The 27872-nt window shown below is 43.6% G+C and overlaps 1 protein-coding gene across 2 annotated transcripts; it reads left to right on the top strand.

The window, feature by feature from the left end:
- Positions 1-398: 398 nt before the first annotated feature.
- LOC110530155 (protein phosphatase 1L) lies at positions 399-26501 on the top strand. Of its 2 annotated transcripts, none has more exons than XM_021613003.2 (4): positions 399-1290; positions 19869-20043; positions 21531-21692; positions 24816-26501. In XM_021613003.2, the coding sequence occupies exons 1-4, from the start codon at positions 892-894 to the stop codon at positions 25166-25168; spliced, it is 1089 nt and encodes a 362-aa protein (XP_021468678.1). In that variant the 5' UTR covers positions 399-891; the 3' UTR covers positions 25169-26501. The 2 variants fall into 2 exon arrangements, with proteins under 2 accessions (XP_021468678.1, XP_036841607.1); XM_036985712.1 differs by lacking the exon at positions 399-1290 and adding an exon at positions 18566-19569.
- The last annotated feature ends 1371 nt before the right edge of the window (positions 26502-27872 follow it).

The following is a 27872-nucleotide window of genomic DNA, read 5'->3' as shown; positions in this document are numbered from 1 at the left end:
AAGACAACATTACTTGTGGTACTGTTTAAGGCTAGTGTTCAGTGGTCACTAACCCTTTCCCCGACAGCCACCAATGTGCATCCCAACACCAACACACCTGATACCCAAGTGTAATAAGTTGAATAGCCCTAACATTTCAATAAACACATTTAATGATAATAAACTCTACAGTTAAATTACATTTCAGTAAGCTGACCGGACTGAAAGGTGTCATATTCCTCAAGAAAACTAAATAAGCCTACTGGAATAAAATGAAAGCTATATTTAAGAAATAATTAATAATAAGGCTATTCCCTCACTTGCTGCAAGTGTTGTGATGATCCATCAGGACGTTCTGCCGCAGCTGCGCACGCTGTCATCCCAGACTAGAGTTGAAAACTGAGGGAAGGAGGGAGGGGGGGGGGGGTGTTGTTGATGCGGATGAGTAGAAGCTGAATAGAAGCATTTCCCACACGAGAAACGGGGTAAAGGCAAAAAGAGGCCACCAAACCCCTACGTCGCCCCCGGTGACAACTCCTCACATTCCGCTGGGTCTTCGCCCGTTATTCGCGAAGCCTGCAATGGGCTACAGACGAAAGCGGCTTCATAACGAGTTTTTTTTGTCCGCAGATCCTCTTGCTGCAGCTGTCCTTCCGAGAGCCAGGAGGACAGTCTCGCGTGTATATTTCAAGACAGCGGGCCTAGTTTTTCCTTCGCTCTTCACTTCATTGTGGCTATATTCGGCTGAGTAAATCCTGGGAATACATTGACCATTTAAATCCAATTAGATATATTTATAGCAGTTCTGACATCAGACATTTATATGGTGGACGTTTTTTATTGTCCCATTGAACGGATATAATGGAGTGAATTGCACGAGGGGAGCGAGAGTCAGTAGTTTTCTTGCGTGTGATGATAGGAGACACAATGACGCTGTTGTCTCTTTTGGGTCGGATCATGCGTTATTTCCTCCTGAGGCCAGAGACATTGTTTCTGCTATGCATTAGCTTGGCCTTATGGAGTTACTTCTTCCACACGGACGAGGTGAAGACCATCGTCAAGTCTAGCCGGGATGCGGTGAAGATGGTGAAGGGGAAAGTGGCGGAGATAATGCAGAACGACAGGTTGGGGGGCCTGAGCGTCCTAGACGCGGAGTTCTCCAAAACCTGGGAGTTCAAAAATAACAATGTAGCTGTGTACTCCATTCAGGGGCGGCGTGACCACATGGAGGACCGCTTCGAGGTGCTCACGGACATCACCAACAAGAGTCATCCGTCTATATTCGGGATATTTGACGGTCACGGTGGTGAGGTATGTATCAAAGGTGTGGGTGTCTTTCAAAAACACAGCCTAAAATAGGCCTGGACGGTCAGCATCATTATCATCATTTTCCTCGGAGTTGGCCATTTTAGGGAATGGGAATTTTAATCTAGATTGGCAATCAGCGGCCTCAAATCAATTTAAGAGTATATGCATTGATTTTATTCGATCTCAATTGATCTCAAAACCAACATGGCTAAACGTGAAAAACCCTGTTAATTCCTCATTGATTTATTTAATTCATACTAACAACTTCCATAAATATTTGTCCAGTGGAGTATTTGCATATGATCTCAGTGGCCATTGTGCCATAGTATGTATTAGAGATAAGAAACTTCAAAATACTCATAGTTTAATTAACCGCAAAATACTCATCGTTTAATTAAGAAGGCACATAAAAAAAAAATCAAAAATCCCCTCGGGTGAGGGAGACATGACATGCACTACTCTGATTTAGGCACTTTCTCCTGTATTCCTGACCATGGATTGGTTCTACAAAATGTATCCCCCATATGTATTCCTCTGGCAGATAAACATGCCCATTTTAAACAATTCAGAGTGAAATATAGATCTAACCTTCTTCTGAGCTATCTGAGCGTATTCAAATGAGAAATCAGCCCTGGGCCAAATCAAGTTAACTGGCAGTCTTTCAGACAATTGAGAAACAGATGTACTCAATTAATAAAGCTAAATCAAGCTACTTTTTAAGCTCTATCTTTGACTCTGCTGGTGATCCTTCAAAATTTTGGAAAACAGTAAACGCACTGAAGCGTACACATTCCTCTTCTTCCCTGCCTCAGCAAGTTCTGTCTGACTCTGGCATCATGACTGAGAAGAATAGGATAAGTGATGCTTGTAATCATCATTTTATCTTGGCGGGCTTTTTATTTGAGCGAAACGATGGTTTAATTGACCCTAGTCAGTCATTCGACTGCTCTTCCCTCTGCCAGCCTCTAGCTGACTCGACGGTTAACCAGTCAGCTTCTAATGAATCTTTGTTTTCATTTCAACAATTTACTATCTGTGATGGGCTAGATGCCTTGCTTAAGATTGATGCAAAAAAAGGGTCTTCCCCAAACTGTTACCACAAAGTTGGAAGCACAGAATCGTCTAGAATGTTATTGTATGCTGTAACGTTAAGATTTCCCTTCACTGGAACTAAGGGGCCTAGCCTGAACCATTAAAAACAGCACCAGACCATTATTCATCCTCCACCAACCTTTACAGTTGGCATTATGTATTGGGACAGGTAGTGTTCTCCTGGCATTCACCAAACCCAGATTCGTCCGTCGGACTGCCAGATGGTGAGCGATTCATCACTCCAGAGAACGCTTTTCCACTGCTCCAGTCCAATGGTAGCGAGCTTTACACCACTCCAGCAGACACTTGGCATTGCACATGGTGATCTTAGGATTGTGTGCGGCTGCTCAGGCATGGAAACCCATTTCATGAAGCTCCTGACTAACAGTTCTTGTGCTGACAGACAATTTGTACGCGCTTCATCACTCGGCGGTCCCGTTCTGTGAGGTTGTATGTGGCCAACCAAACAGTGAGCCGTTGTTTCTCCTAGATGTTTCCACTTCACAACAACAGCACTTACAGTTGACCGGGGCAGCTCTAGCAGGACAGAAATGTGATGAATTTACTTGTTGGAAAGGTGACATCCTATGACAGTGCCACGTTGAAAGTCACTGAGCTCTTCAGTAAGGCCATTCTACTGCCAATGTTTGTCTGTGGAGATTGCATGGCGGTGCGCTCGATTTTATACACCTGTCAGCAACGGATGTGGCTGAAATAGCCAAATCCACGTATTTGGTGTCCACATACTTTTGTATATACTGTATATTGTAGTTAAAAAGCTGATAATAAAAATGGTACTTTTCTATATTAATAGGTCCTGCCTTTCACAAAATAGTAGAATGCATATTATTCAGTCGACGTTCCTATTGGTCCTAGACTATGGCGACGTCATCAATATGAACCCAGCAGCCACTTCATTAAAGCCGTTCGATGCAGTTTATCATAGCGCACTGCGCTTTATTACAGGCAACAGTTTTAGTTACTCATCACTGCATTCTCTCCCAGAAAGTTGGTTGGCTCTCTTTGATGTCATGTACAGGTTGATGTATTGCTACGTTTTCATTTATAAAGCCCTTTTATTAAAAGTCCCACTGTACCGATCATCTTTACTGAACTTTAGACATTCAAGTTACCACACCTGGTCTCAGGGATGGTTAACTCTGGAAACTCCTTTGGTCTCTACTGCGTTAACTGAAAGCTGGATTTACCTTTCTTGCACCTTATTTGTGAAACGATCTTCAAATTGTTCTTAAATTTGATGTTCTGATGCCTCTCGGGCAATTCGGGACCTTATTACTGATGAATGTGTTCGTTTTTTTTTATGACCGTCTTTTCCTCTCTCTCTGCTTGCATTTTGTATTCACATTTTGACGTGTGTACTTTCTGTCATTTTAAGTCATTCAGGGCTCCTCTGTAAAAGAGACCGTGGTCTCAGTAGGACTCCCTGATAAAATAAAGTGACTAAATAACATAGATATCTTTGGTCATTACAGCGTTCTCATTTGGATTTGGAGTGAGAGAGGTCCAAACAAAACATGTTCCCACCCCAGCTTTCAGGATACATCCAACTAAAATCACTTCAAACAGAGAATAGTCTGGGGACATGCTAATGTTTTTCTTGTGATATCATCAGCACAAATACATGGGGGTTGAATTGCGTATGCGCACAGAGAGGCTGCCTTTGAGGCTTTGTGTGTCACACACATGGGTGTGAACCTTTTCCCCCCTTTTTCTGTCAAGGGTCAGTGAATTCCCAAAGGAGCCTCTAGACCACATGTCTGGTGAACCATCTGCCACTCCGGTGTCCTCAGTGAGCCTGGAGGCGGGATTCTCTTTCTCACAGACACTATCACACGCTATTACAAAGCTATTACACACTATTACAAAGATATTACATACTATTACAAAGGTATTACAAAACTATTACACACTATTTCAAAGATATTACAGAAAAGCCATATCTCTGTCCAGTGTTTGTGTTCTGTTGCCCGTCTTAATCCTTTCTTTTTATTGGCCAGTCTGAGATATGGCTTTTTCTTTGCAACTCTGCCTAGAAGGCCAGTATCCCTGAGTCGTCTCCTCACTGTTGACGTTGAGACTGGAGTTTTGCGGGTACTATTTAATGAAGCTGCCAGTTGAGGACTTGTGAGGCGTTTGTTTCTCAAACTAGACACTCGAATGTACTTGTCCTCTTGCTCAGTTGTGCATCGGGGCCTCCCACTTCTCTTTCTATTCAGGTTAGAGCCAGTTTGCTCTGTTCTGTGAAGGGAGTAGTACACAGTGTTGTACTTTTCTCGCAAGAAGCACTGCTGACTGATGTAGCAACAGAAATCTTACAAAGTCAAAATAGCTCATGGAAGACCTCTTTATAAGGTTCTAGAAACACACAGTCAAGGAGAGTAGACGGTCTTTCGCTTCCACTTTTCTCTCCTATCAAGAAGCCGCTTGGTTTGATGAACCTCATGTTTGTGGTCCTCTAAATCTGACTCAAAGGTCTGAGCAAAGGCAAACAGAAGCTCCTCATTCAAGGATGTTGTAGTCTTTGGGTTGAGAGACTGGACCCCTTGCATTTTCTCGCAATTCTTCTTTGAAAAACGCCTCTGCAGCTCAACTGTGAGACTGTCTCTTTCTGAACTGCAAGCCACTTGAGATGAACGTATGAGCCAGATACAAACTTATAAAGCTTCTGCAGGAGAGCAAAAAAAGTTGCTCGGGCACTGATTTTACAGCATCGACAAGAACCAAATTCAAACAATGTGCATTACAGTGCACATAAAATGCAAATCACGCACTGTTTTTAATCCGTGCAGACACATCAGAATGCTTTTCGCTCGTGACGGATGCACCGTCATAGTCTTGCCCCACAAGATCATTTCTGCAGTCCAGACCATGTTTTTCCAAGGCAATCAATTATCATTTTAGTGAGACCTGCTGCATCTCAGCTTTCAGCTGACTGAAAGTGTGAAAATCTTTTGTGGACGGCCCCATAGTAATAGTACCTCACAACTAAAGACATTTTTTCTTTAAATCTTTGGATTCATCTGCAATAACACTGAAAACGTCACTTTTTTAAAAAACTTCTCTTATTACTTCACTTTGTACCATCTCAGCTCAGCCCTCAACAACTTCCTTCTGGATTTGGTGACTTCTGTTCTTAGCATTGCCACATGCATTCATTTTCTTCTCTATGAGATGGGTCATGCTTTGCCATTTCTTCTAAGATATTGTCCCCAAAAAATGACCCTTGTCGTGAGAGTCATCAGACTCTGGATGACCTCTCTGCACTATATTTTGAGTGGCAGTTAATAGGAGCATATCTGCAATTGTTTTAATGTAAGTACACTTTTCCTCAACTTTATTTTTCCGGTCCTCATTTATGACATCTAACATTGATGAGTTGCTGTCAATAGCCCTTTTTTTCTGCTGATTCCAAGCATACATAGCATTGATATGATGCTCTGCCTTCGAATGGAGCTTAAAGAATCTTTAAACAGCGCCTTTTTCCCAGTTACAAAACCCTGACTGTGTGTGAAGGCAGATTCAGGTGTATTGGGCAGACAAAAATGCCTACAGGTGAAACAGTAAGTCGAATCTTGACTTAGAGAATATTCAAACTATGAATTGTCCTTATACCAGGAGCTGTTGAAAGCCCTTTTCCTAAGTACCATGCTGAGTTCTGGGAAATGTTATCAAACACGGCTGGTGTACAGGACCCTCTTCTCTGGATCTTGTAATGTCTGAAATACACGTTAAATAATGTGTCATATCTCTGTGTAAATGTGTAATTAAGGGATCCACAAGATTAGATACTAACAGCTGCTAACTAAAATGTGTAGTTTAAAGTATAGGCCTGGCCTACCATTGGGTCCTTTAGGAACAGAAGTCTGATATCTCTCCCTTTTTTTCATGTTTATTTGACCCTATGCAAAAAATATGGTGACATCTAAGCATCCAATTACCCACATTCTAGTCCAATCTCAATCTTAATTACAAATCCCCATTATCATAACTGTACCTTAAAACTGTATAACTGTACCTTAAGTTACTAGTTAGATCATGGCTATCCCAACTCTGCAGTAAGTAACTTAGCTAGCTATAATTTCTTACACCTTTACGATAGCAAACAGGCTATCTGAAAATTGTGGTAGTCTTTTGGGTAACGTTAACAGATTGATAGCAACAATTGTTCGTTTTGAGTTCAATTACGAAAATCTAACTGAGGTAATGGATTTAAATTTGATGAACACTGACAGCTGCAGCCTACTAGTTACCCCACATTAGCTAACGGTAACTTACGACACTGCACTGTATATGCGTGTATTACTTGCACAGATGTAAACAAAATGTTAGGCTAAATTGTTAACCGATCTCTCTTATCTGATTAACTGTCTGTTAATGGAGTCAAAGGTCTAAAATGAACTTACACAGTGACTCAACTTTCGTAAAAGTTGTTCAGGAAACCTAAACCCGATGCTAAACCTTAACTTACTTCAAATATGATGCTTTTGCCAATCGCGAAAGGAGCTTGTGGAGCTGTGGAAATATTCTCTCTTCTTCTGTAGGTTCTTCTTATTCTTCTGTGTCTCGCAACCAACGATAATATTCTCTCTTCCTCATTCTCGATTTAAAAAATGCGCTGCCGAACGTCAAAATAAATGCTTCTTTCAACAAGAGGTGAAATGAGATGTCAATCAGCATCAAACTGCCAGTAGCGAATTACATTTTGGGGTGGCACCCGGGGTGGCCAATCAGGTGTCAGGGGTGTCCAATGCCACCCTGGACACCCCTCTTGCTCCGCCCCTGTGCACCGGGGCCTCCCACTCTTCTTTCTATTCTAGTTAGAGGAAGTTTGCCATTTACAACATTAACAATGTCTACACTGTATTTCTGATGAATTTGATGTTATTTTAATGCCCCAAAAATGCTTTTCTTTCACAAACAAGAACATTTCAAAGTGACCACAAACTTTTGAACGGTAGTGTACATATGAGATGGGTAACGTAAGATATGTAAACATTATCAAAGTGGCATTATTTAAAGTGACTTGTGATCCATTTATTAAAATGGCCAATGATTTGAGTCTGTATGTAGGCAGCAGCTGTGTTAGTGATGGCTGTTTAGAGTGATGGCTTTGAGATAGAAGCTATTTTTCAGTCTCTCGGTCCCAACTTTGATGCACCTGTACTGACCTCGCCTTCTGGATGGTAGCGGGGTGAACAGGCAGCTGCTCGGTTGGTTGTTGTCCTTGATGATCTTTTTGGCCTTCCTGTGACATCGGGTGCTGTAGGTGTCCTGGAGGGCAGGTAGTTTGCCCCCAGTGATGCGTTGTGCAGACCGCACCACCCTCTGGAGAGCCTTGCGGTTGTGGGCGGTGCAGTTGCCGTACCAGACGGTGACACAGCATGACAGGATGCCCTCAATTGTGCATCTGTAAAAGTTTGTGAGGGTTTTAGGTGACAAGCCAAATTTCTTCAGCCTCCTGAGGTAGAAGAGGCGCTGTTGCGCCTTCTTCGCCACACTGTCAGTGTGGGTGGACCGTTTCAGTTTGTCCGTGATGTGTACGCCGAGGAACTTAAAACTTTCCACCTTCTCCACTACTGTCCCGTCGATGTTGATAGGGGGGTGCTCCCTCTGCTGTTTCCTGAAGTCCACGATCATCTCCTTTGTTTTGTTGACCTTGAGTGAGAGGTTGTTTTCCTGACACCACACTCCGAGTGCCCTCACCTCCTCCCTGTAGGCTGTCTCGTCATTGTTGGTAATCAAGCCCACTACTGTTGGGTTGTCTGCAAACTTGATGAATGAGTTGGAGGCATGCATGGCCGTGCAGTCATGGGTGAACAGGGAGTACAGGAGGAGGCTGAGCACACACCTTTGTGGGGCCTCAGTGTTGAGGATCGGCGAAGTGGAGATGTAGTTTCCTGCCTTCACCACCTGGGGGGCGGCCCGTTTGGAAGTCCAGGACCCAATTGCACAGGGCGGGGTTCAGACCCAGGGCCTTAAGCTTAATGATGAGCTTGGAGTGTGCTATGGTGTTGAATGCTGAACTATAGTCAATGAACAGCATTCTTGCATAGGTATTCCTCTTGTCCAGATGGGATAGATGGGGCAGTGTGCAGTGTGATGGCGATTGCGTCGTCTGTGGACCCGTTGGGGCGATATGCAAACTGAAGTGGGTCTAGGGTGGCAGGTAAGGTGGAGGTGATATGATCCTTGACTAGTCTCTCAAAGCACTTCATGATGACAGAAGTGAGTGCTACAGGGAGATAGTGCTACAGGGAGATAGTGATTTAGTTCAGTTATCTTTGCCTTCTTGGGTACAGGAACAATGGTGGCCATCTTGAAGAATGTGGGGACAGCAGACTGGGATAGGGAGTGACTATTACATAGCTATTACACATAAACTTTTACACACTATTACACGTGCATTTTAGAAGTCACAAATGCCACTTTAGTTTACTCATTAAGTATGGCAACTGTGTCTATCTTCGCAAATGGAAATACTAAAGGATTTATGTTGATGAAAAAAAAGTATTATTTATCTAGGCCATTTACTTCTTAGGAGTTTGTCCACCATGCATGTATTGTAAGATGAGACCCACATTAGACCTTATATTGACTACAGAAGAGAGGTATTCAACCTGCCATTTTGAGATTTACGTGGTAGTCGTTAATCCTCTCTACTTTTTATCTTATGGTAATGCTCATCTCCTGCAGCCTAATAATTTAGTCCACAAACTGTTGGCATCATCTTCAGGCAGATTTTACTGTGTTCTCTATGTTATTGGCTTTTTCTTATGTTAAAATGTTTTTTTTTTGTGTGTGTTGTATTACCAGTCTTATATGTACACTGAAAACGAAAGCCAGTTCAACCTACATCAGCTTTCAACCATTAGTAGTACTATGTCTGTCATGCTATTCCTTCTCTAAATAGGTTGGCAAGATCCTGTTAATATAAGGGCCTTAAGGCTTTGAATAGAGTTGTTGTTGTTGATGTTGTGTCGTGAAGGCTGGAGGGAGTCTGATTGGGCGGGCTGTTTACATATCTATCTGGACCTTTCTGCCTATTCCTGTCCGGTCCCCCATCCCTCTGTGGGCCAATTACCACCCCTGCTGTGTGTGTGTGTTTGTGTGTTTTCTGTGGTCATGGTGACAGAGTGACATGCATTAGCTATTACTCTGCAGGCTGGGTTACTTTGACCTTGTTCTCAGTGGGATTTTTGCCAGAAACACACAAATCAGAGTCCACACACACACACGCGCACAAACTTAACACATAACAAATTCCAGAACTGCAAATGTTAAATCCGTCCCAATATAAAATAAATAAATAATGAACCGAAGATCGCCATGCACCTCTGATGCTTTCAAAAGCAGACATCGTGGTTCATTGTATACACACCATGTTCATTTATTTGCATCAGTGTGTCAATGTACCGACTCCAACTTCCCTGCCTGGTTTGGCTTACTAGAGACAGTTAGGTGGAAACATGGAAAGACGCCACGCTGTAACCATAAAGGCGCCAGGTTCCCCTAGATGGCTGTGAAATGACCCTCCATGCCTGTGACTTGCTGGTAGTTGGTGAACGTGATTTAGGGCTCCTTGATCATGTGAGGGAAATGTTCTGTTGTATGTATCAAATCAATGCTACTTCATAATCACTCATTAGATGGGTTCGTGCAGGTGACTGACTGATCGCTTATGGAGGAATCCTCACTATCACTGATTCTCAGCTTGGCAGTCGACCAGAATATTGCTATGGGAACAACCGAGGTGTCTCAGTTTCAAGGTCTCAACTTGGAGAGAGAGAGAGCCTCGTTAGGTTTTGGCCAGTCACATGTGTGAGCCACCGGTAGTGATGAATTAGTTATGCTAAATCATGCAAATATAACTTGTCTGTGTATAGCTGTATATAAGACAGCAGCTGGGACCGCCCCAACAGAGCTTCTGATAGACCTGTAGGGTGTGCAGAGTTTGTTATAACCTCTCCAGCTTGCTGATAATAAAAAGTGATTCATTTTAAGATCGGCTTCAGGTGTCCCTTGTGTTGAATTTCCACCACAATCTGTTGGCAGAAGTCTCTTGGTAGTTCCCATCCATCTTTTTCATTTGGAGTGGAACTCTTTGTGTCTCGCCTGTCTCTCTGTCACAAAAAGGACCTGGCCAACTCCCGTACCAAACATTCACCTGCCTCTTTCTTCGGATACTCTTGTGACATGAAACGAACAAACCGAACCGTAGTTCTTTCACCATTTTAGAGGCTGGAGCTTGGTGCACCAGCATCTGAGAGTGGAAGGCGGCTCTGTTGACCCAATGCTTAGGTACACTGTGCCCAGGCTGGCCACATATGCAATAAACCTGGCTGTCAGCAGCTGGGCAGAGTGGTCCTGCAGCAGGACCAAGGAGTTGAAATGAGATTACCACAGGAGAGAGTTGTCAATGTCTAAATGAGGCAGGTCCCCTTTACAGTAGGTACACTGTTCACAGGCTGGCCACGTAGGTAATAAACCTGGCTGTCAGCAGCAGGACCAAGGAGTTGCAAATAGTCTGGGTAGCCATTTGATTACCTGCTCAGGAGTCTTATGGCTTGAGGGTAAAAGCTGTTGAGAAGCCTTTTGGCCCTAGACTTGGCGCTCCGGTACCGCTTGCCATGCGGTAGCAGAGAGAACAGTCTATGACTGGGGTGGTTGGGGTCTTTGACCATTTTTAGGGCCGTCCTCTGACACCGCCTGGTGTAGAGGTCCTGGATGGCAGGCAGTTTAGCCCCAGTGATGTACTGGGCCGTATGCACTACCCTCTGTGGTGCCTTGTGGTTGGAGGCCGAGCAGTTGCCGTACCAGGCAGTGATGCAACCATGCTCTCATTGTTGCAGCTGTAGAACCTTTTGAGGATCTGAGGACCAATGCCAAATCTTTTCAGTCTCCTGAGGGGAAATTGGTCCTGTCGTGCCCTCTTCACGACTGTCTTGGTGTGTTTGGACCATTCTAGTTTGTTGGTGATGGGGACACCAAGGAACTTGAAGCTCTCAACCTGCTCCACTACAGCCACGTAAATGAGAATGGGGGCGTGCTCGGGCCTCCTTTTCCTGTAGTCCACAATCATCTCCTTTGTCTTGATTACGTTGAGGGATAGGTTGTTATTCTGGCACCACCCAGCCAGGTCTCTGACGACCTCCCTATAGGCTGTCTCGTCGCTGTCAGTGATCAGGCATACCACTGTTGTGTCGTCTGCAAACTTAATGATGGTGTTGGAGTCGTGCCTGGCCAGGCAGTCGTCGGTGCACAGGGAGTACAGGAGGGGACTGAGCACGCACCCCTGAGGGGCTCCAGTGTTGAGGATCAGCGTGGAAAATGTGTTGCTACCTACCCTCACCACCTGGGGGAGGCCCGTCAGGAAGTCCAGGATTCAGTTGCAGAGAGAGTTGTTTAGTCCCAGGATCCTGAGCTTAGTGATGAGCTTTGAGAGCACTATGGTGTTGAACGCTGAGCTGTAATCAATGAATAGCATTCCCACGTAGGTGTTCCTTTTGTCCAGGTGGGAAAGGGCAGTGTGAAGTGCAATAGAGATTGCATCATCTGTGGACCTGTTTAGGCGGTATGCAAATTGGAGTGGGTCTAGGGTTTCTGGGATAATGGTGTTAATGTGAGCCGTTATAAGCCTTTCAGAGGACTTCATGGATTCGGACGTGAGTGCTACGGGTCTGTAGTCATTTAGGCAGGTTACCTTAGTGCTCTTGGGCACGGGGACTATGGTGGTCTGCTTGAAACATTTTGGTATTACAGACTCAAATCAAGGATATGTTGAAAATGTCAGTAAAGACACCTGCCAGTTGGTCAGCACATGCCCGGAGCACACGTCCTGGTAATCCGTCTGGCCCAGCGGCCTTGTGAATGTTGACCTGTTTAAAGATCTTACTCACATCGGCTACGGGGAGCGTGATCACATAGTCGTCCGGAAAAGCTGATGCTCTCATGCATGCCTCAGTGTTGCTTGCCTCGAAGCGAGCATAGAAGTGATTTAGCTCGTCTGGTAGGCTTGTGTCACTGGGCAGCTTGCAGATGTGCTTCCCTTTGTAGTCTGTAATAGTTTGCAGGCCCTGCCACATCCGACGCGCGTGGGGACGACGTCCTTGATACACTTATTGATAAAGCCAGTGACTGATGTGGTGTACAGTGAGGGAAACAAGTATTTGATCCCCTGCTGATTTTGTACGTTTGCCCACTGACCAAGAAATGATCAGTCTATAATTTTAATGGTAGGTTTATTTGAACAGTGAGAGACAGAATAACAACAAAAACATCCAGAAAAACGCATGTCAAAAATGTTATAAATTGATTTGCATTTTAATGAGGGAAATAAGTATTTGACCCCCTCTCAATCAGAAAGATTTCTGGCTCCCAGGTGTCTTTTATACAGGTAATGATCTGAGATTAGGAGCACACTCTTAAAGGGAGTGCTCCTAATCTCAGTTTATTACCTGTATAAAAGACACCTGTCCACAGAAGCAATCAATCAATCAGATTCCAAACTCTCCACCATGGCCAAGACCAAAGAGCTCTCCAAGGATGTCAGGGACAAGATTGTAGACCTACACAAGGCTGGGATGGGCTACAAGACCATCACCAAGCAGCTTGGTGAGAAGGTGACAACAGTTGGTGCGATTATTTGCAAATGGAAGAAACACAAAATAACTGTCAATCTCCCTCGGCCTGGGGCTCCATGCAAGATCTCACCTTGTGGAGTTGCAATGATCATGAGAACGGTGAGGAATCAGCCCAGAACTACACGGGAGGATCTTGTCAATGATCTAAAGGCAGCTGGGACCATAGTCACCAAGAAAACAATTGGTAACACACTACGCTGTGAAGGACTGAAATCCTGCAGCGCCCGCAAGGTCCCCCCTGCTCAAGAAAGCACATATACATGCCAGTCTGAAGTTTGCCAATGAACATCTGAATGATTCAGAGGACAACTGGGTGAAAGTGTTGTGGTCAGATGAGACCAAAATTGAGCTCTTTGGCATCAACTCAACTCACCGTGTTTGGAGGATGAGGAATGCTGCCTATGACCCCAAGAACACCATCCCCACCGTCAAACATGGAGGTGGAAACATTATGCTCTGGGGGTGTTTTCCTGCTAAGGGGACTGGACAACTTCACCGCATCAAAGGGACAATGGACGGGGCCATGTACCGTCAAATCTTGGGTGAGAACCTCCTTCCCTCAGCCAGGGCATTGACAATTGGTCGTGGATGGGTATTCCAGCATGACAATGACCCAAAACACACGGCCAAGGCAACAAAGGAGTGGCTCAAGAAGAAGCATATTAAGGTCCTGGAGTGGCCTAGCTAGTCTCCAGACCTTAATCCCATAGAACATCTGTGGAGGGAGCTGAAGGTTCGAGTTGCCAAATGTCAGCCTGTCACGGTCGTCCTCCTCTTCATCTGAAGAGGAGAGGCGAAACGGATCAGAGGACCAATATGCGGCGTGGTAAGTGTCCATGGTAAATCTTTAATAAAGAAAGTACTGACACTGCATACAAAACAATAAACAAATGACGACCGTGAACCTACAAACTAGACCTGTGCTGACACAAGCCACTAACATAGACAATCACCCACAAACAAACAGTGCAACCCAGGCTACCTAAGTATGATTCTCAATCAGAGACAACTAATGACACCTGCCTCTGATTGAGAACCATACTAGGCCGAAACATAGAAAAACAAACATAGACTGCCCACCCAACTCACGCCCTGACCATACTAACTAAATACAAAACAAAGGAAATAAAGGTCAGAACGTGACACAGCCTCGAAACCTTAATGACTTGGAGAAGATCTGCAAAGAGAAGTGGGACAAAATCCCTCCTGAGTTGTGTGCAAACCTGGTGGCCAACTACAAGAAACGTCTGACCTCTGTGATTGCCAACAAGGGTTTTGCCACCAAGTACTAAGTCATGTTTTGCAGAGGGGTCAAATACTTATTTCCCTCATTAAAATGCAAATCAATTTATAACATTTTTGACATGCGCTTTTCTGGATTTTTGTTGTTGTTATTCTGTCTCTCACTGTTCAAATAAACCTACCATTAAAATGATAGACTGATAATTTCTTTGTCAGTGGGAAAACTTACAAAATCAGCAGGGGATCAAATACTTTTCCCCCTCACTGTACTCCTCAATGCCATCGGAAGAATCCCGGAACATGTTCCAGTCTGTGCTAGCAAAACAGTCCTGTAGCTTAGCATCTGCTTCATCTGACCACTTTTTTATAGACCGAGTCACTGGTGCTTCCTGCTTTCATTTTTGCTTGAAAGCAGGAATCAAGGGGATATAATTATGGTCAGATTTGCCAAATGGAGGGCAAGGGAGAGCTTTCTACGCATCTCTGTGCGTGGAGTGAAGGTGATCTCTATTTTTTTCTCCCTCTGGTTGTGCATTTAACATGCTGATAGAAATTAGGTTAAACTGATTTAAGTTTCCCTGCATTAACGTCCCCGGCCACTAGGAGCGCCACCTCTGGGTGAGTGGTTCCTGTTTGCTTATTTCCTTATACAGCTGACTCAGTGTGGTCTTAGTGCCAGCGTCCGTCTGTAGTGGTAAATACACAGCCTCGGAAAAAAATAGATGAAAACTCTCTTGGAAAATAGTGTGGTCTACAGCTTATTATCAGCTACTCTACTTCAGGCGAGCAAAATCTAGAGACTTCCTTAGAATTTGTGCACCGGCTGTTGTTTAGAAATATACACAGACCACCCCCCCCCCCCCCCCCCCCCCCCCATCTTACCGGAGTGTGCTGTTCTTTCTAGCAGGTGCAGCTTATATCTCGCTAGCGGAATGTTTTCCATGTCGTAATTCAGCCACGATTCGGTGAAACATAAGATGTTACAGTTTTTGATGTCCCGTTGGTAGGATATTCGTGATCGTATCTCGTCTAATGTATTGTCCAATGATTGTACGTTGGCAAGTAATATTGATGGTAAGGGCAGATTTCCCACTCGCCGTTGGCGGATCCTTACGAGGCACCCAGCGCCGTGTCCTCTATACAGGCGTCTCTTTCTCCTGCCAATGACAGGGATTTGGGCCTTGTCGGGTGTCTGAAGTACATCCTGGGCGTCCTGCTTGTTGACGAAAAAATCTTTGTCTAATCCGAGGTGAATGATCATTGTCCTGATATGCAGAAGTTCGTTTTGCCATAAGATATGGTGGCAGAAACATTATGTATAAAATAAGTTACAAATAACGCAAAAAAACCCCCACATAATCGCACAATTGGTTAGTCACCCGTAACATGGCTGCCATTTCTTCCGGGCGCCATCTTCAATTAAGAGAAGGTTGCACAACATCCTGACTAGTGCCAGAGACACGTCCAAGAGAAGCACACGCAGTAGACTATAGACCACTGAGGGAATAAGTTATAAGAACATGCATATAGGAATGTGTTGTGGAACTTTTTTGTCAGAAGGGGCCGTGTGTTGAATTAAGTTATCCGGAGCTGAGCTCTTTTGGCAAGCATATGGTGAGAGTAACAGAGGAGGTGTGTTAGTTTGAGAAAGCATGTGTATGTTTGCATGCACCAAACCCAACAGACTCAGATGGCTAAATGTTCACCTTTTCAGTACGAACCATAAGTTACCCAAGTCTCCGGAATGAAGAAAAATCTTCCACTCCTCCGCCTTCCAGTTGCAGGAGGTGTTTGTGTTCAAGGGCTTTTCTCCAAATAATTTTCTGCAAGTTGATAAATATAAATGTTTGCTTGTCCCCCAATATCAAATGGAGAGAAATGTCTCCAAAACAAATATCTGTGTATAGAACAGCCCGTTCCTAACTGAGCAGTGTGTCCTTTAACTGCAAATATGTTGCATATTCTCAACTCTTTCTTTTTTCAATCTTTTAGCAGTCCTTATTTTGACCAAAAAGGTAAAAGGTCAGTAAAGTACCAGGAGCCTATCTCCGGTTTCTCTAATGTGAGACAACTTGATGTACAAGTTCACCCCCCTGGACAGGATGCCAGTCTATCGCAGGACCTTACCTCCAATCTCTCTCCTCAATGCTGAGTGCCAAGCAGAGACTCATTGGGTCCCATTTTTTGTCTTTAGAATGACAGAGCCGGAGCTCGAACTCTCAACCTTCCAATCTCAGGCCAGACACTCTTAACCAACAAGGCCATTACAAGTAAATATTCTTCATTTTATTTTGGTTCAAACTGACAGTTGAGTTTACGGGGTAAATTGAGTCTACAGCCATGAAGACTGCATTGACTTTTACATGGCTCAGTCGTTTGGTCTCTTGGATGGGTAACTACATTCACTGTTCACTATTCAATGCTCCCTGTGTACACTTAGAGAGAGAGAGAGAGAGAGACTAATGAAGAGTTGGTTGTTTTGATCATTTATTTATACCATTTCACTTCATCATTACACACACACCCCCCCTCTTCTTTTCTCTCTCAAATGAATCTGCTCCTACAATTATCACTATGGGTGAAATGAGTTTGTTCGTTAATATCTCATCTGCCTCGGTTAATTGGGTGCCTTGATTATAGGAGTGATGAAAACATAACAACTGTTGATTGCAAAGTGTAACGAATATGCAAACGACATGAGCGTTGGAGCCTCAAGTTTGAGAGAGTTCTGAAAGGTTCTCTACTGAAATATTTCTGAACGTCTAGCTGCTGAATTAGTGTTCAGTGAACGTGATCTGAGGAGAAAGTAGGGGGCAGGGGAAATAAGGAAAGGGCTTGAAAAAGAGAGCAGGAAGGAGGGAGGAATGGCGATGAAGAGAGGTTGTTGAATAATTAAGCACAGAACACCTGTTGAACCATCCTTCATTTTCTCTTTCACCTCCCAGACAAAAAAATAACCACTAAGATACTGAATGCCATCCTCTTAATGTCAATCCAACTAATATCACATTTTTACTTGTAGTGAAACAAAGAGGATTCACTGTGCTTACCGGAGTAAGGTAGCTTTGGCGGATAGGAGCGTTGGGCTAGTAACCGGTAAGGTTGCTGGATCGAATCCCTGAGCTGACAAGGTAAAAATCTGTCATTCTGCCCCCGAGCAAGGCATTTAACCCACTGTTCCCGGGCGCTGATGACGTGGTTGCTGATTAAGGCAGCCACCAGCACCTCTCTGATTCAGAGGGGTTGGGTTAAATGCGGAAGACACATTTCAGTTGAATGCATTCAGTTCAACTGAATGAATGAATTCAGGACAACTGACTAGGGATCCCCCTTTCCCTAATACACAGTAATCTCAATATACAAAGTATTTTTAACATCATCACTGGAAACCAATGTTAACCTTCATGCACACTGTAGAGCTCTTCCCATGGTACTTGATTAGTCATTATTAACTATTATAAACTGGGAGGTTCGAACCCTGAACGCTGATTGGCTGACAGCCATGGTATATCAGACCGTATACAAGGGGTATGACAAAACATTTATTTTTTACTGCTTTAATTGGTAACCAGTTTATAACCCGTTCAATAAGGCAAATCAAACTTTATTTGTCACATGCTCCGAATACAACAAGTGTAGACAATGAAATGCTTACTTACAAGCCCTTAACCAACAGTGCAGTTCAAACCCTCAGGGGTTTGTGATATTTACATATTATTATACATTTTTTGGGGGGTGATATATCGCCAATATACCACAGCTAAGGGCTGTGTCAAGGCACTCAGCGATGCGTTGTGCCTAAAAACAGCCCTTAGCCGTGGTATATTGGCCATATACCACACCTCCTCGGGCCTTATTGCTTAACAATACCATGGCATTGTTGATTACTTGTTTCCGATTGGCTTGACAGGCATTCTAGAGCATGTATTATTTACCTATAATGCACAGTATATTTGCACGGTATTTTACCACCTTTTTCTCCCCAATTTCATGGTATCCAATTGTTAGTAGCTACTATTTTGTCTCATAGCTACAACTCCCTTACGGGCTCGGGAGAGACGAAGGTCGAATGTCATGTGTCCTCCGATACACAACCCAACCAGCCGCACTGCTTCTTAACACAGCGCGCATCCAACCCGGAAGCCAGCCGCAACAATGTGTCGAAGGAAACACCGTGCACCTGGCAACCTTGGTTAGCGCACACTGCGCCCAGCCCGCCACAGCGCCCTTAACCACTGCGCCACCCGGGAGGCCCTTGAGCTGCTTTTGAAAGCAAAAGTCGAATTGAAAACATTATTGGCATTGTTGAATTCGATTTTCATAATGACAAGCAAGGGCGGATGTTTTGGTTAGCTAATCTAGCAAGTCTGGTTGTTTGGCTACCACGGCAACTACTGTAGCTATCTAGTAAACTTGCTAGCTACTTCAGCGGATGTTGAACACATTTCTACCGGCAAATGTGTTACATTATAGCCATGGTTCTATGCGTTCTCTGGAAAATGATAGTCGTGGAACACACCTTCCACGTTGTTCATTATTTTCCATAGAACGCATAGCCCCTCGTTGATTGTCCCTTACACTATTCATTCCTGAACAGCCAGGCATGATTCATTGACATTAGCAACTCAACCAAGTGTGCGTTTGGGCGTGCATATTAAAATATCTTACAAATAGCCCTCCATTCACTCAGTGCTTTATGTAAACACATTCATTATGTGTAGACATACTGCCATATACATTGAAACCATTTCTACACTGTATATATAAAATGTGCTTGGTCAAATATAACTTCTATGGTCCTGTGCTATGTATAGCTTTTTGTTTAGATATGCTCTTACTGGGTCTTACTGTAAATAATGAATAGGCTCCCTCTAGTCTTTATGAATATTTCTGGTAGCTCCTAGAAAGCATGGTTATCTTTGAGTGTCATGTCGTGCCTTTGGTGTGTATAAAAAGTGTTTTCAACTTGTATTTTGGGGTCAAGTCCATTTCAATGTATTTCAATTTGAAGAACTTGTTTTGACTCAATTTAAATTGAACCATGATATAAACAGACATTTTGAAACTAAACATCTGATACTTTGTTTACCTTGGCAGCTACCTCCCGAGTGGCGCAGCGGTCTAAGGCTCTGCATCTCGGTGCTAGATGTGTCACTACAGACCCTGGTTCGATTCCAGGCTGTATCACAACCGGCCGTGATTGGGAGTCCCATAGGGAGGCGCACAATTGTCCCAGCGATGTACGGATTAGGGTTTGGCCGCCGTTGACTTGCCTAGTTAAATAAAGGTTAAGTATAAAATCTCCTGTCTGTGCTCTTGTAAAAGATGGGCACATAGACACTCTATCTCAAGGCCACCATTAATTTACTCAGAACACTGCTGAGTATAGATAATAATCATGTACGTCTTTCAAACATAAAGTTGAGTCTGGATGAATTTGGCTATAAGAAAAAAAGCTAACATTCTGTACATGTAACGGCACGGTGTTGTAACAACAAATCGTTGGAATGTCAACCAGTCAAATAACTGAAATTCAACCAAATAAGGGAAATTATTTCTCTATCCTCCCTTCTCTCTCTCTCTCAGGCTGCAGCTGACTTCGTGAAGGCCCACTTGCCAGAGTCTCTGAGGCAGCAGCTGCTGTCCTATGACAGGGAGAAGAGGGAGGGCGTTCTCTCCTACCACAGCATCCTGGAGCAGCGCATCCTGGCTGTGGACCGAGACATGGTGGACAAGCTCTCCGCCAATCATGACGAAGCAGGTGAGGGACCGTTTTGCCAATAATTAATAAGATTACATGTACAGGGGGAACCTGATCCTAGATCAGCACTCCTACTCTGAGACGTTTTGTGAATACGAGCCCAGGTGTCACACATTAAAAAGGTGGCAACAGTGGGGGAGGGGTTAAGACAATAGGTCAGATAGTTATCTTCAGTAGGAAACGAAAATATGTGTTCTTATTGGACAAGTTAAGGTAGTGCCTCCCTGTTTCACTCTGTTTTCCACCTATTGAACGTAACCCAGGTTAAGACTGGTCAGAGTTGACCCTCTCTGTAAAACATCCTAATGACGTTCTGCGTAGAGAAAACAGAGAGACAAGGAACACTTTTTTAATAAATGTAAAGCACTTTTTTAGATGTTTTACAGATTTTGTCTAAGAACAGCAGTATACCTCAAATGTAGTATTATTTGTTATGGCGGCGGTGAAATGTCTCCATGTAGAAGACCTTTTGAAGGTCAAGACATAAAGTCAGTGTCGCATCCCTTTGTTGCCCTGGGAGATTTATTGTCAGCCCTGAGAAATGGATTAGACGCCTGTACTGGAAACAGTACCTTATAAATCAATTCCAATGGAAGTGGAGGACATGGGCAGAATGAAAAGATAAACCTTTGTCAGATAAGTTATTAGGGCCAGGAATAGCATTCGCTCCTGTTACTCGGATGCTTTCGTTGTTATGATATACACTGAGTGTACAAAACATTGGGAACACTTTCCTAGTATTGAGTGGCACCCCTCCTTTGCCCTCAGAACAGCCTCAATTCATCAGGGCAGGGACTCTAAAAAGGTATCGAAAGCATTCCACAAGGATGCTGGCCCATGTTGACTCCAATGCTTCCCACAGTCTTGTCAAGTTGTCTGGATGTCCTTTGGGGTGGTGGACCATTCTTGATACACACGGGAAACTGAAAAACGCAGCAGCGTTGCAGTTCTTGACACACTCAAAGCGGTGCGCCTGGCACCTAATGTCTTGCCCATTCACCCTCTGAATGGCGCGCAGACACAATCCATGTCTTAATTGTCTCAAAGCTTAAAAATCCCTTTTTAACCTGTCTACTCCCCTTCATCTACACTGATTTGAAGTGGATTTAACAAGTGACATCAATAAGGGACCAGAGCTTTCACCTGGATACACCTGGTCAGTCTGTGTCATGGAAAAAGCAGGTGTTCTTAATGTTTTGTACACTCAGTGTAAATAGACTATGGCGTTCAGTGTTGCGCTTGATTACTAGACTAGGATACACATTGTATTCTGAGAATGAGAAACACAGGTGAAAAATGTATTCAAGTAAACTTAAAGGGACATCACATACAAAAAAATCTAAGTTCGTCAAATGTTTTCATTACTTCACAGTAGTCTAATATCAAAATAGATCCACGTCCCAGGCCATCGGTTGTGTAGATCTAGCTATGGTTTTGGAATGTAATGTCCCTTTAAAAAAGAAAAAAAAACAATTTCTCTCTCTTAGGCACTACATGTCTGGTGGCCCTGCTATCAGACCGGGAGCTAACAGTGGCCAACGTTGGGGACTCGCGGGGCGTGCTGTGTGACAAGGATGGGAATGCGGTGGCCCTGTCACATGACCACAAGCCCTACCAGCTCAAAGAGCGCAAGAGGATCAAGAGGGCAGGTGAGCGGAGCGCTGCATGGATCAAAAGGACCACGACGTTATGGGGACGTTGTGGAGACGTTTGTGTCAAACCTAGCTCAACTGTAAATACTACAGAGTTAAGTCACGCTAAATTTCACAGGGCTGTTTTAGAACGTAACTAAAAAAGCATTTTGAATGAAAAAAATCTCAATTGAAAATGCTTCTCAGTCCAGCACCAGGCTTAAAGGTCCCGTGCTGTCAAAATGATGTTTTGTTCTGTGTTTCCAAACCTCTCTGCCAATAACATCTACTTTTCCCCTCCCAAGCCAGACCACTTCCAGACAGTCCTAGCAAAATTCTTGCTCCAGAAATAGTGTTTTGCTAAAAAGCTATTTTTCTTTCTTTTTGGAATGTACTTCATTTTTACCCAGAAAGGATTTGATATTGATAATAAAAATCTGCTGCATTGGGCCTTCAAACTGTCCAGGAAACAAACTGTCACAGAAACAAAACACACATACATTTCCTTGGCTGTGGCAAGGCAGTGTATAATTATCCTCGTAAAATGTTTCCCACATTTCAGCAGATCACAATGGCACGCTAGGATGAATCACTAGAATGAATCAGTGTCAAATGGAGAGACTAAGAATTGCAGCCTTGAGTCGCCACCTGTTGGCCCTCTTTGGAAATGCAAACAGTGATGGCTTATCAAATCAAATCAAATTGTGTTGGTCACATTCACATATTTAGATGTTATTGTGGGTGTAGCAAAATGCTTGGGTTCCTAGTTCCAACAGTGCAGCAGTATCTAACAATTCACAACAATACACACAAATCTAAAAGTCAAATAATGGAATTAAGAAATACAAATATTAGATTGAACAATGTGTTGCAGTGGCATTGACTAAAATGCAGTAGAATAGAAAAGAGTATATGCATATGAGAAAACTAAAGCAGTATGTAAACATTATTAAAGTGACCAGTGATTCCATTTCTATGTACATAGGGCAGCAGCCTCTAAGGTGCAGTGTTGCGTAACCAGGTAGAAGCCGGCAAGTGATGGTTATTTAACTGTCTGATGGCCTTGAGGTAAAAGCAGTTTTTCAGTCTCTCGGTCCCAGCTTTGATGCACAGGTACTGACTGACCTCACCTTCTGGATGATAGTGGGGTGAACAGGCCGTGGCTCGGGTTGTTGATGTCCTTGATGATGGTGACATCGTGTGCTGTAGGTGTCCTGGAGAGTAGGTAGTTTACCCTCTGTGATGCGTTGGGCAGACCGCACCAACCTCTGGAGAGCCCTGTGGTTGCGGGCAGTGCAGTTGCTGTACCAAGTGGTGATACAGCCCGACAGGATGCTCTCAATTTTGCATCCGTAAAAGTTTGTGGGGGTTTTAGAGGCCAAGCCCCTAAAATGTCTTCAGCCTCCTGAGGTTGAAGAGGCGCTGTTGCACCTTCTTCACCACACTGTCTGTGTGGGTGGACCATTTCAGATCGTCAATGATGTGTATGCCGTGGAGCTTGAAGCTTTCCACTTTCACTGCGGTCCTGTCAATCTGGATAGGGGGGTGCTCCCTCAGCTGTTTCCTGAAGTCCACGATCAGCTCCTTTGTTTCGTTATTTTCCTGGCACCACTCTCTCAGGGCTCTCACCTCCTCCCTGTACGCTGTCTCGTCATTGTTGGTAATCAGGTCTACTACTGTTGTGTCTTCTGCAAACTTGATGATTGAGTTGGAGACATACGTGGCCATGCAGTCATGGGTGAACAGGGAGTACAGGAGGTGGCTGAGCACGCACCCTTGTGGGGCCCCTGTGTTGAGGATCGGCGAAGTGGAGGTGTTGTTTCTACCTGGGGGCGGCCCGTCAGGAAGTCCAGCTTAATGATGAGCTTAGAGGGTACTATGGTGTTGAATGCTGAGCTATAGTCAATGAACAGCAGTCTTACATAGGTATTCCTCTTGTCCAGATGGGATAGGTAATTGTGCAGTGCGATGGTGATTGCATCGTCTGTGGATCTATTGGGGCGGTAAGTAAATCGAAGTGGGTCTAGGGTGACAGGTAAAGTGGAGGTGATATGATCCTTGACTAGCCTCTCAAAGCACTTCATGATGACAGAAGTGAGTGCAACAGGGAGATAGTGATTTAGTTCAGTTATCTTTGCCTTCTTTGGTACAGGAACAATGGGGGACATCTTGAAGCAAGTGGGGACAGCAGACTGGGATAGGGATAGATTGAATATGTCCGTAAACACACCAGCCAGCTGTTCTGCGCATGCTCTGAGGACATGGCTAGAGATGCCGTCTGGGCCGGCAGCCTTGCGAGGATTATTAGCTCTGACAAATGATAGGAAGCACTAATATATCCTGTGCTGGATTTGGTCAGTGGTGGAAAAAGTACCCAATTGTCATACTTGAGTAAAAGTGTAATAGAAAATTACTCAAGTAAAAGTGACAGTTACTCAGTAAAATGCTACTTGAGTAAAAGTCTAAAAGTATTTGGTTTTTAAATATACGTAAGTTTCACAAGTGGATTGAATTCCTAAAATATACCTAAGTATCAAAGTAAAAGTATAAGTCATTTCAAACTCCTTATATTAACCAAAGCAGGCGGCAGCATTTTCCTGTTTTTAAAATGTATGGATAGCCAGGGGCACACTCCAACACTCAGACATCATTTACAAACTATGCATTTGTTTTTAGTGATTCCGCCAGAACATAGGCAGTAGGGATGACCATGTGTTCTCTTGATAAGTGTGGGAATTTCACAATTTTCCTGTCCTGCTCAGCATTCAAAATGTAACGAGTACTTTGGGTTGTCAGGGAAAATGTATGGAGTAAAAAATACATTATTTTAGGAATGTAGTGAAGTAAAAGTTGAAAAAAATCTGTAAAGTAAAGTACAGATACCCAGAAAAACTACTTAAGTAGTACTTTCAAGTATTTTTACTTAAGTACTTTACGCCACTGGATATGGTAAATATAATATTTATAGATATATAGATATTGTGTACTTTGACTAGGATACAGATATTTCTATGCTCAGTCTGCACTTTTTTCTGTGTTGTTTTCTGTGTACACAATGAATGACCAATGTCCCAGTGTGGAATAATAAAGTTACAGGTAGTTTAATTCAATTGCATTGCACTTCCATTCCTTCACCACCAGGGGGCTTCATAAGCTTCAACGGTTCATGGCGAGTCCAGGGCATCCTGGCCATGTCTCGATCGCTGGGCGACTACCCCCTGAAGAACCTCAACGTGGTCATCCCCGATCCTGACGTGTTGACCTTTGACCTGGACAAGCTGCAGCCCGAGTTCATGATCCTGGCGTCGGACGGCCTGTGGGACGCCTTCAGCAACGAGGAGGCGGTGCGCTTTGTGCGCGAGCGCCTGGACGAGCCGCACTACGGTGCCAAGAGCATTGTGCTGCAGTCCTTTTACCGCGGCTGCCCAGACAACATCACTGTCATGGTGGTCAAGTTCAAGAGTGGTCCCGTGGGGAGCAGGGCTGGGGAGTAGAGATGGTGATGAGGTCACGATGTCATGATAGGGTCATCATTATTGTTGGATTGTCTCTTCTCCCTTGTTGATAGTGTAGCAAGCTATCAACCTGGGGAGGATTGGGAACTGTCGCAACCTGGATACCTGGCATTCTCTTTGACACGCACGTACCCCTACACCCAAAACTATTCGTTTTCATTTCTGACCATAACTTTTGGATAGATACACATTTTTGTTTGATATATGGATTTTACTCTGAAGCTGGAGTGCTAGATCGTCCTGACACACACACCTCCGTCTCACACGTTGGCATTCAGCATGAACACTAATCTCATCCATTCAACCTTTACTGACACACAACTGGAGATCACCCCTTCTGCATCAATGAGAAGATGACTCTCTGACTCAACCAGCACTGCATACTGTGATCTACTGTTCTCTACCAACAAACAACAGCAGTCAAAGGACAGACAATGTCCTGAAGAGAAAAAAAAAGAAAAAAAGTACCTTTTGGGACTTTTATTGTTGTGGAATGATAAGCCCTTATATCAGCCCATAAAAATGCTGTAAGTTCCTTGGTCGTATACAGGATCAAACCCTGACTTAGCTCCAGCCATTGCCTTTTTTTGTTAACACAGTCTTAACCAGGCTGATGTATAGTTACTCTATTATGGTACTGGACCTGTATAGGATATTTGTTTAGCCTATCCATGTTTGGGAAAGATCTGTGAATGTTAGCACACAGGTGTTGGTGCTTCCGTCGGAGTCGACTGATTCAAAGGCTACACAGCTGAGACAGGAAGGCTAATTGCCAGTAATATGCAATATGATTGGAGTGAATACTGATGTGTCAATAAGGCCAGGATCATGTTAGAGACCAAGGATGGCCAACTTTGCTCCAGAAGTAGCAGCAGTGTGTGCAGGGTTTCATTCCAGCCCAGCACACCTGATTCAAAGAGTTTTAAGTAATAAAGACTGCACACACGGGTTATCCAGGAACAGTTGGCCACCCTTGTGTTAGTTTTACTACTGTACTACTGTATTGAATACTAAAATTACTACTGTATTTCATAGGTACATTTTATGCTTGAAATTGTGGCAAGCCTTTTATAATTTAACAATGTACCTTATTTGCCTTATTTGTTGTTTCCGTTTTAATATTATTGCCAAAACAAAACATATACAGCTGTTTATTGTTGACCTTTACACATGCATAAGTCGATGATGTAACAACAAGCGTCGCTTGTAGACAGCTCACCTACAAGTCACTCGTATACTCTGCCAAACACAAAATGTACGACTTTGCTGAATACAGTCTGTCAGTATTAAAATTCAATGCTACCTTGTGAAATGTTTTTGTTGTCCTTATTTTTGCCAATTTGAAAGAGAACGTGCAGAGAGTTAGCTGCAACTGCCCTCTCAGATATAACGCGGCCAATTACTTATAAAATATGTATATTGGGTCCAATCAAAATGGAGGCCTATTTTAATTGTATAATAGAGCACAAATAATAAGTAATTGAAATCTTGAGTCACAGATTTGGCTGACCTCTGTTGCCTATTCATATATATCAATGTGTATGTGTAGGGTCGGACTTAGTGATTTGGAGGCCCCAGGCAGAGTCCAGTCTGAGGCCCACAAGCGAGTGCACCAACATTTTCAATGGGTTTTTTATGTACCATGAACACAACCAAAAAAATCACTTCAAAAAGTTGCTTACCATCGCACATTCATCCAAAAATATTTCCAGCATCCGAACAGTGAACTCACTAACTTTTCTTCAATTTGCAAGTGGCTGAAACAATCCCACCAGAAAAAGCATCTTCAGCGAACGAAACAGCGCCCCTCTGTCTTAGCGGAGATTTTTTAAATTGTTTTATTATTATTACTAGTATAATTTGTTTTAATTATGCTCCGCTTTAATTATGATGATGTGAGGCCTGAGGCAATTGCCTGTTCTGCCTAATGGTAAAGTCCGCCACTGTGTATGTGACCTTTCTGTAGCCTAATAACCAAGTATAACCAAGTAGTTCCTTACCCCTTCAAACATTCAACCTCCAGCTGCATAGCACCAGGGTCAGCACACTCTCAAATGTTTTTTTTCCATCATTGTAAGCCTACCACACACACACTATACGATACATTTATTAAACATAAGAATGAGTGTCTGTTTTTGTCACAACCCGGCTCATGGGAAATGACAAAGAGCTCTCTTATAGGAATAGGGCACAAATAATAATATAATAATAAACATTTTGCTCTTTATTTAACCTTCTTACATATAAAACCTTATTTGTTAATCGAAAATTGTGAATAACTCACCACAGGTTTATGAGAAGGGTGTGCTTGAAAGGATGCACATACCTCTGCAATGTTGGGTTGTATTGAACAGAGTCTCAGTCTTACATCATTTTCCACACACAGTCTGCCTGTATTTAGATTTCATGCTAGTGAGGGCCGAGAATCCACTCTCACATAAGTAAGTGGTTGCAAAGGGCATCAGTGTCTTAATAGCACGATTTGCCAAGGCAGGATACTTACTCTGAGCGCAGCCAAATCCAGAAATCTGGCATTAGCTTCTGATTAAATTACATTTTCACAGAACCGCTTGTTGCAATTTCGATGAGGCTCTCATGATTCAGATATTGGTGAGTGGACAGGAGGCAGGGCATGAAAAGGATAACGAATCCAGTTGTTTGTGTCGTCCGTTTTGGGACAAAC

The sequence above is a fragment of the Oncorhynchus mykiss genome, chromosome 8 (genome assembly GCF_013265735.2).
Source record: "Oncorhynchus mykiss isolate Arlee chromosome 8, USDA_OmykA_1.1, whole genome shotgun sequence".
Taxonomy (NCBI): Eukaryota; Metazoa; Chordata; class Actinopteri; order Salmoniformes; family Salmonidae; genus Oncorhynchus; species Oncorhynchus mykiss.
The sequence above is the reverse complement of the archived record's forward strand: the minus strand, read 5'-3'. Positions and strand labels throughout refer to the sequence as shown.

Excerpts from the sequence above, each read along its gene's own strand:
- LOC110530155 (XM_021613003.2), top strand. The coding sequence starts at position 892 with ATGATAGGAGACACAATGACGCTGTTGTCTCTTTTGGGTCGGATCATG. Across the intron at positions 1,291-19,868 it reads TTGACGGTCACGGTGGTGAG|GCTGCAGCTGACTTCGTGAA; the intron begins GTATGTATCAAA and ends TCTCTCTCTCAG. Across the intron at positions 20,044-21,530 it reads CGCCAATCATGACGAAGCAG|GCACTACATGTCTGGTGGCC; the intron begins GTGAGGGACCGT and ends TCTCTCTCTTAG.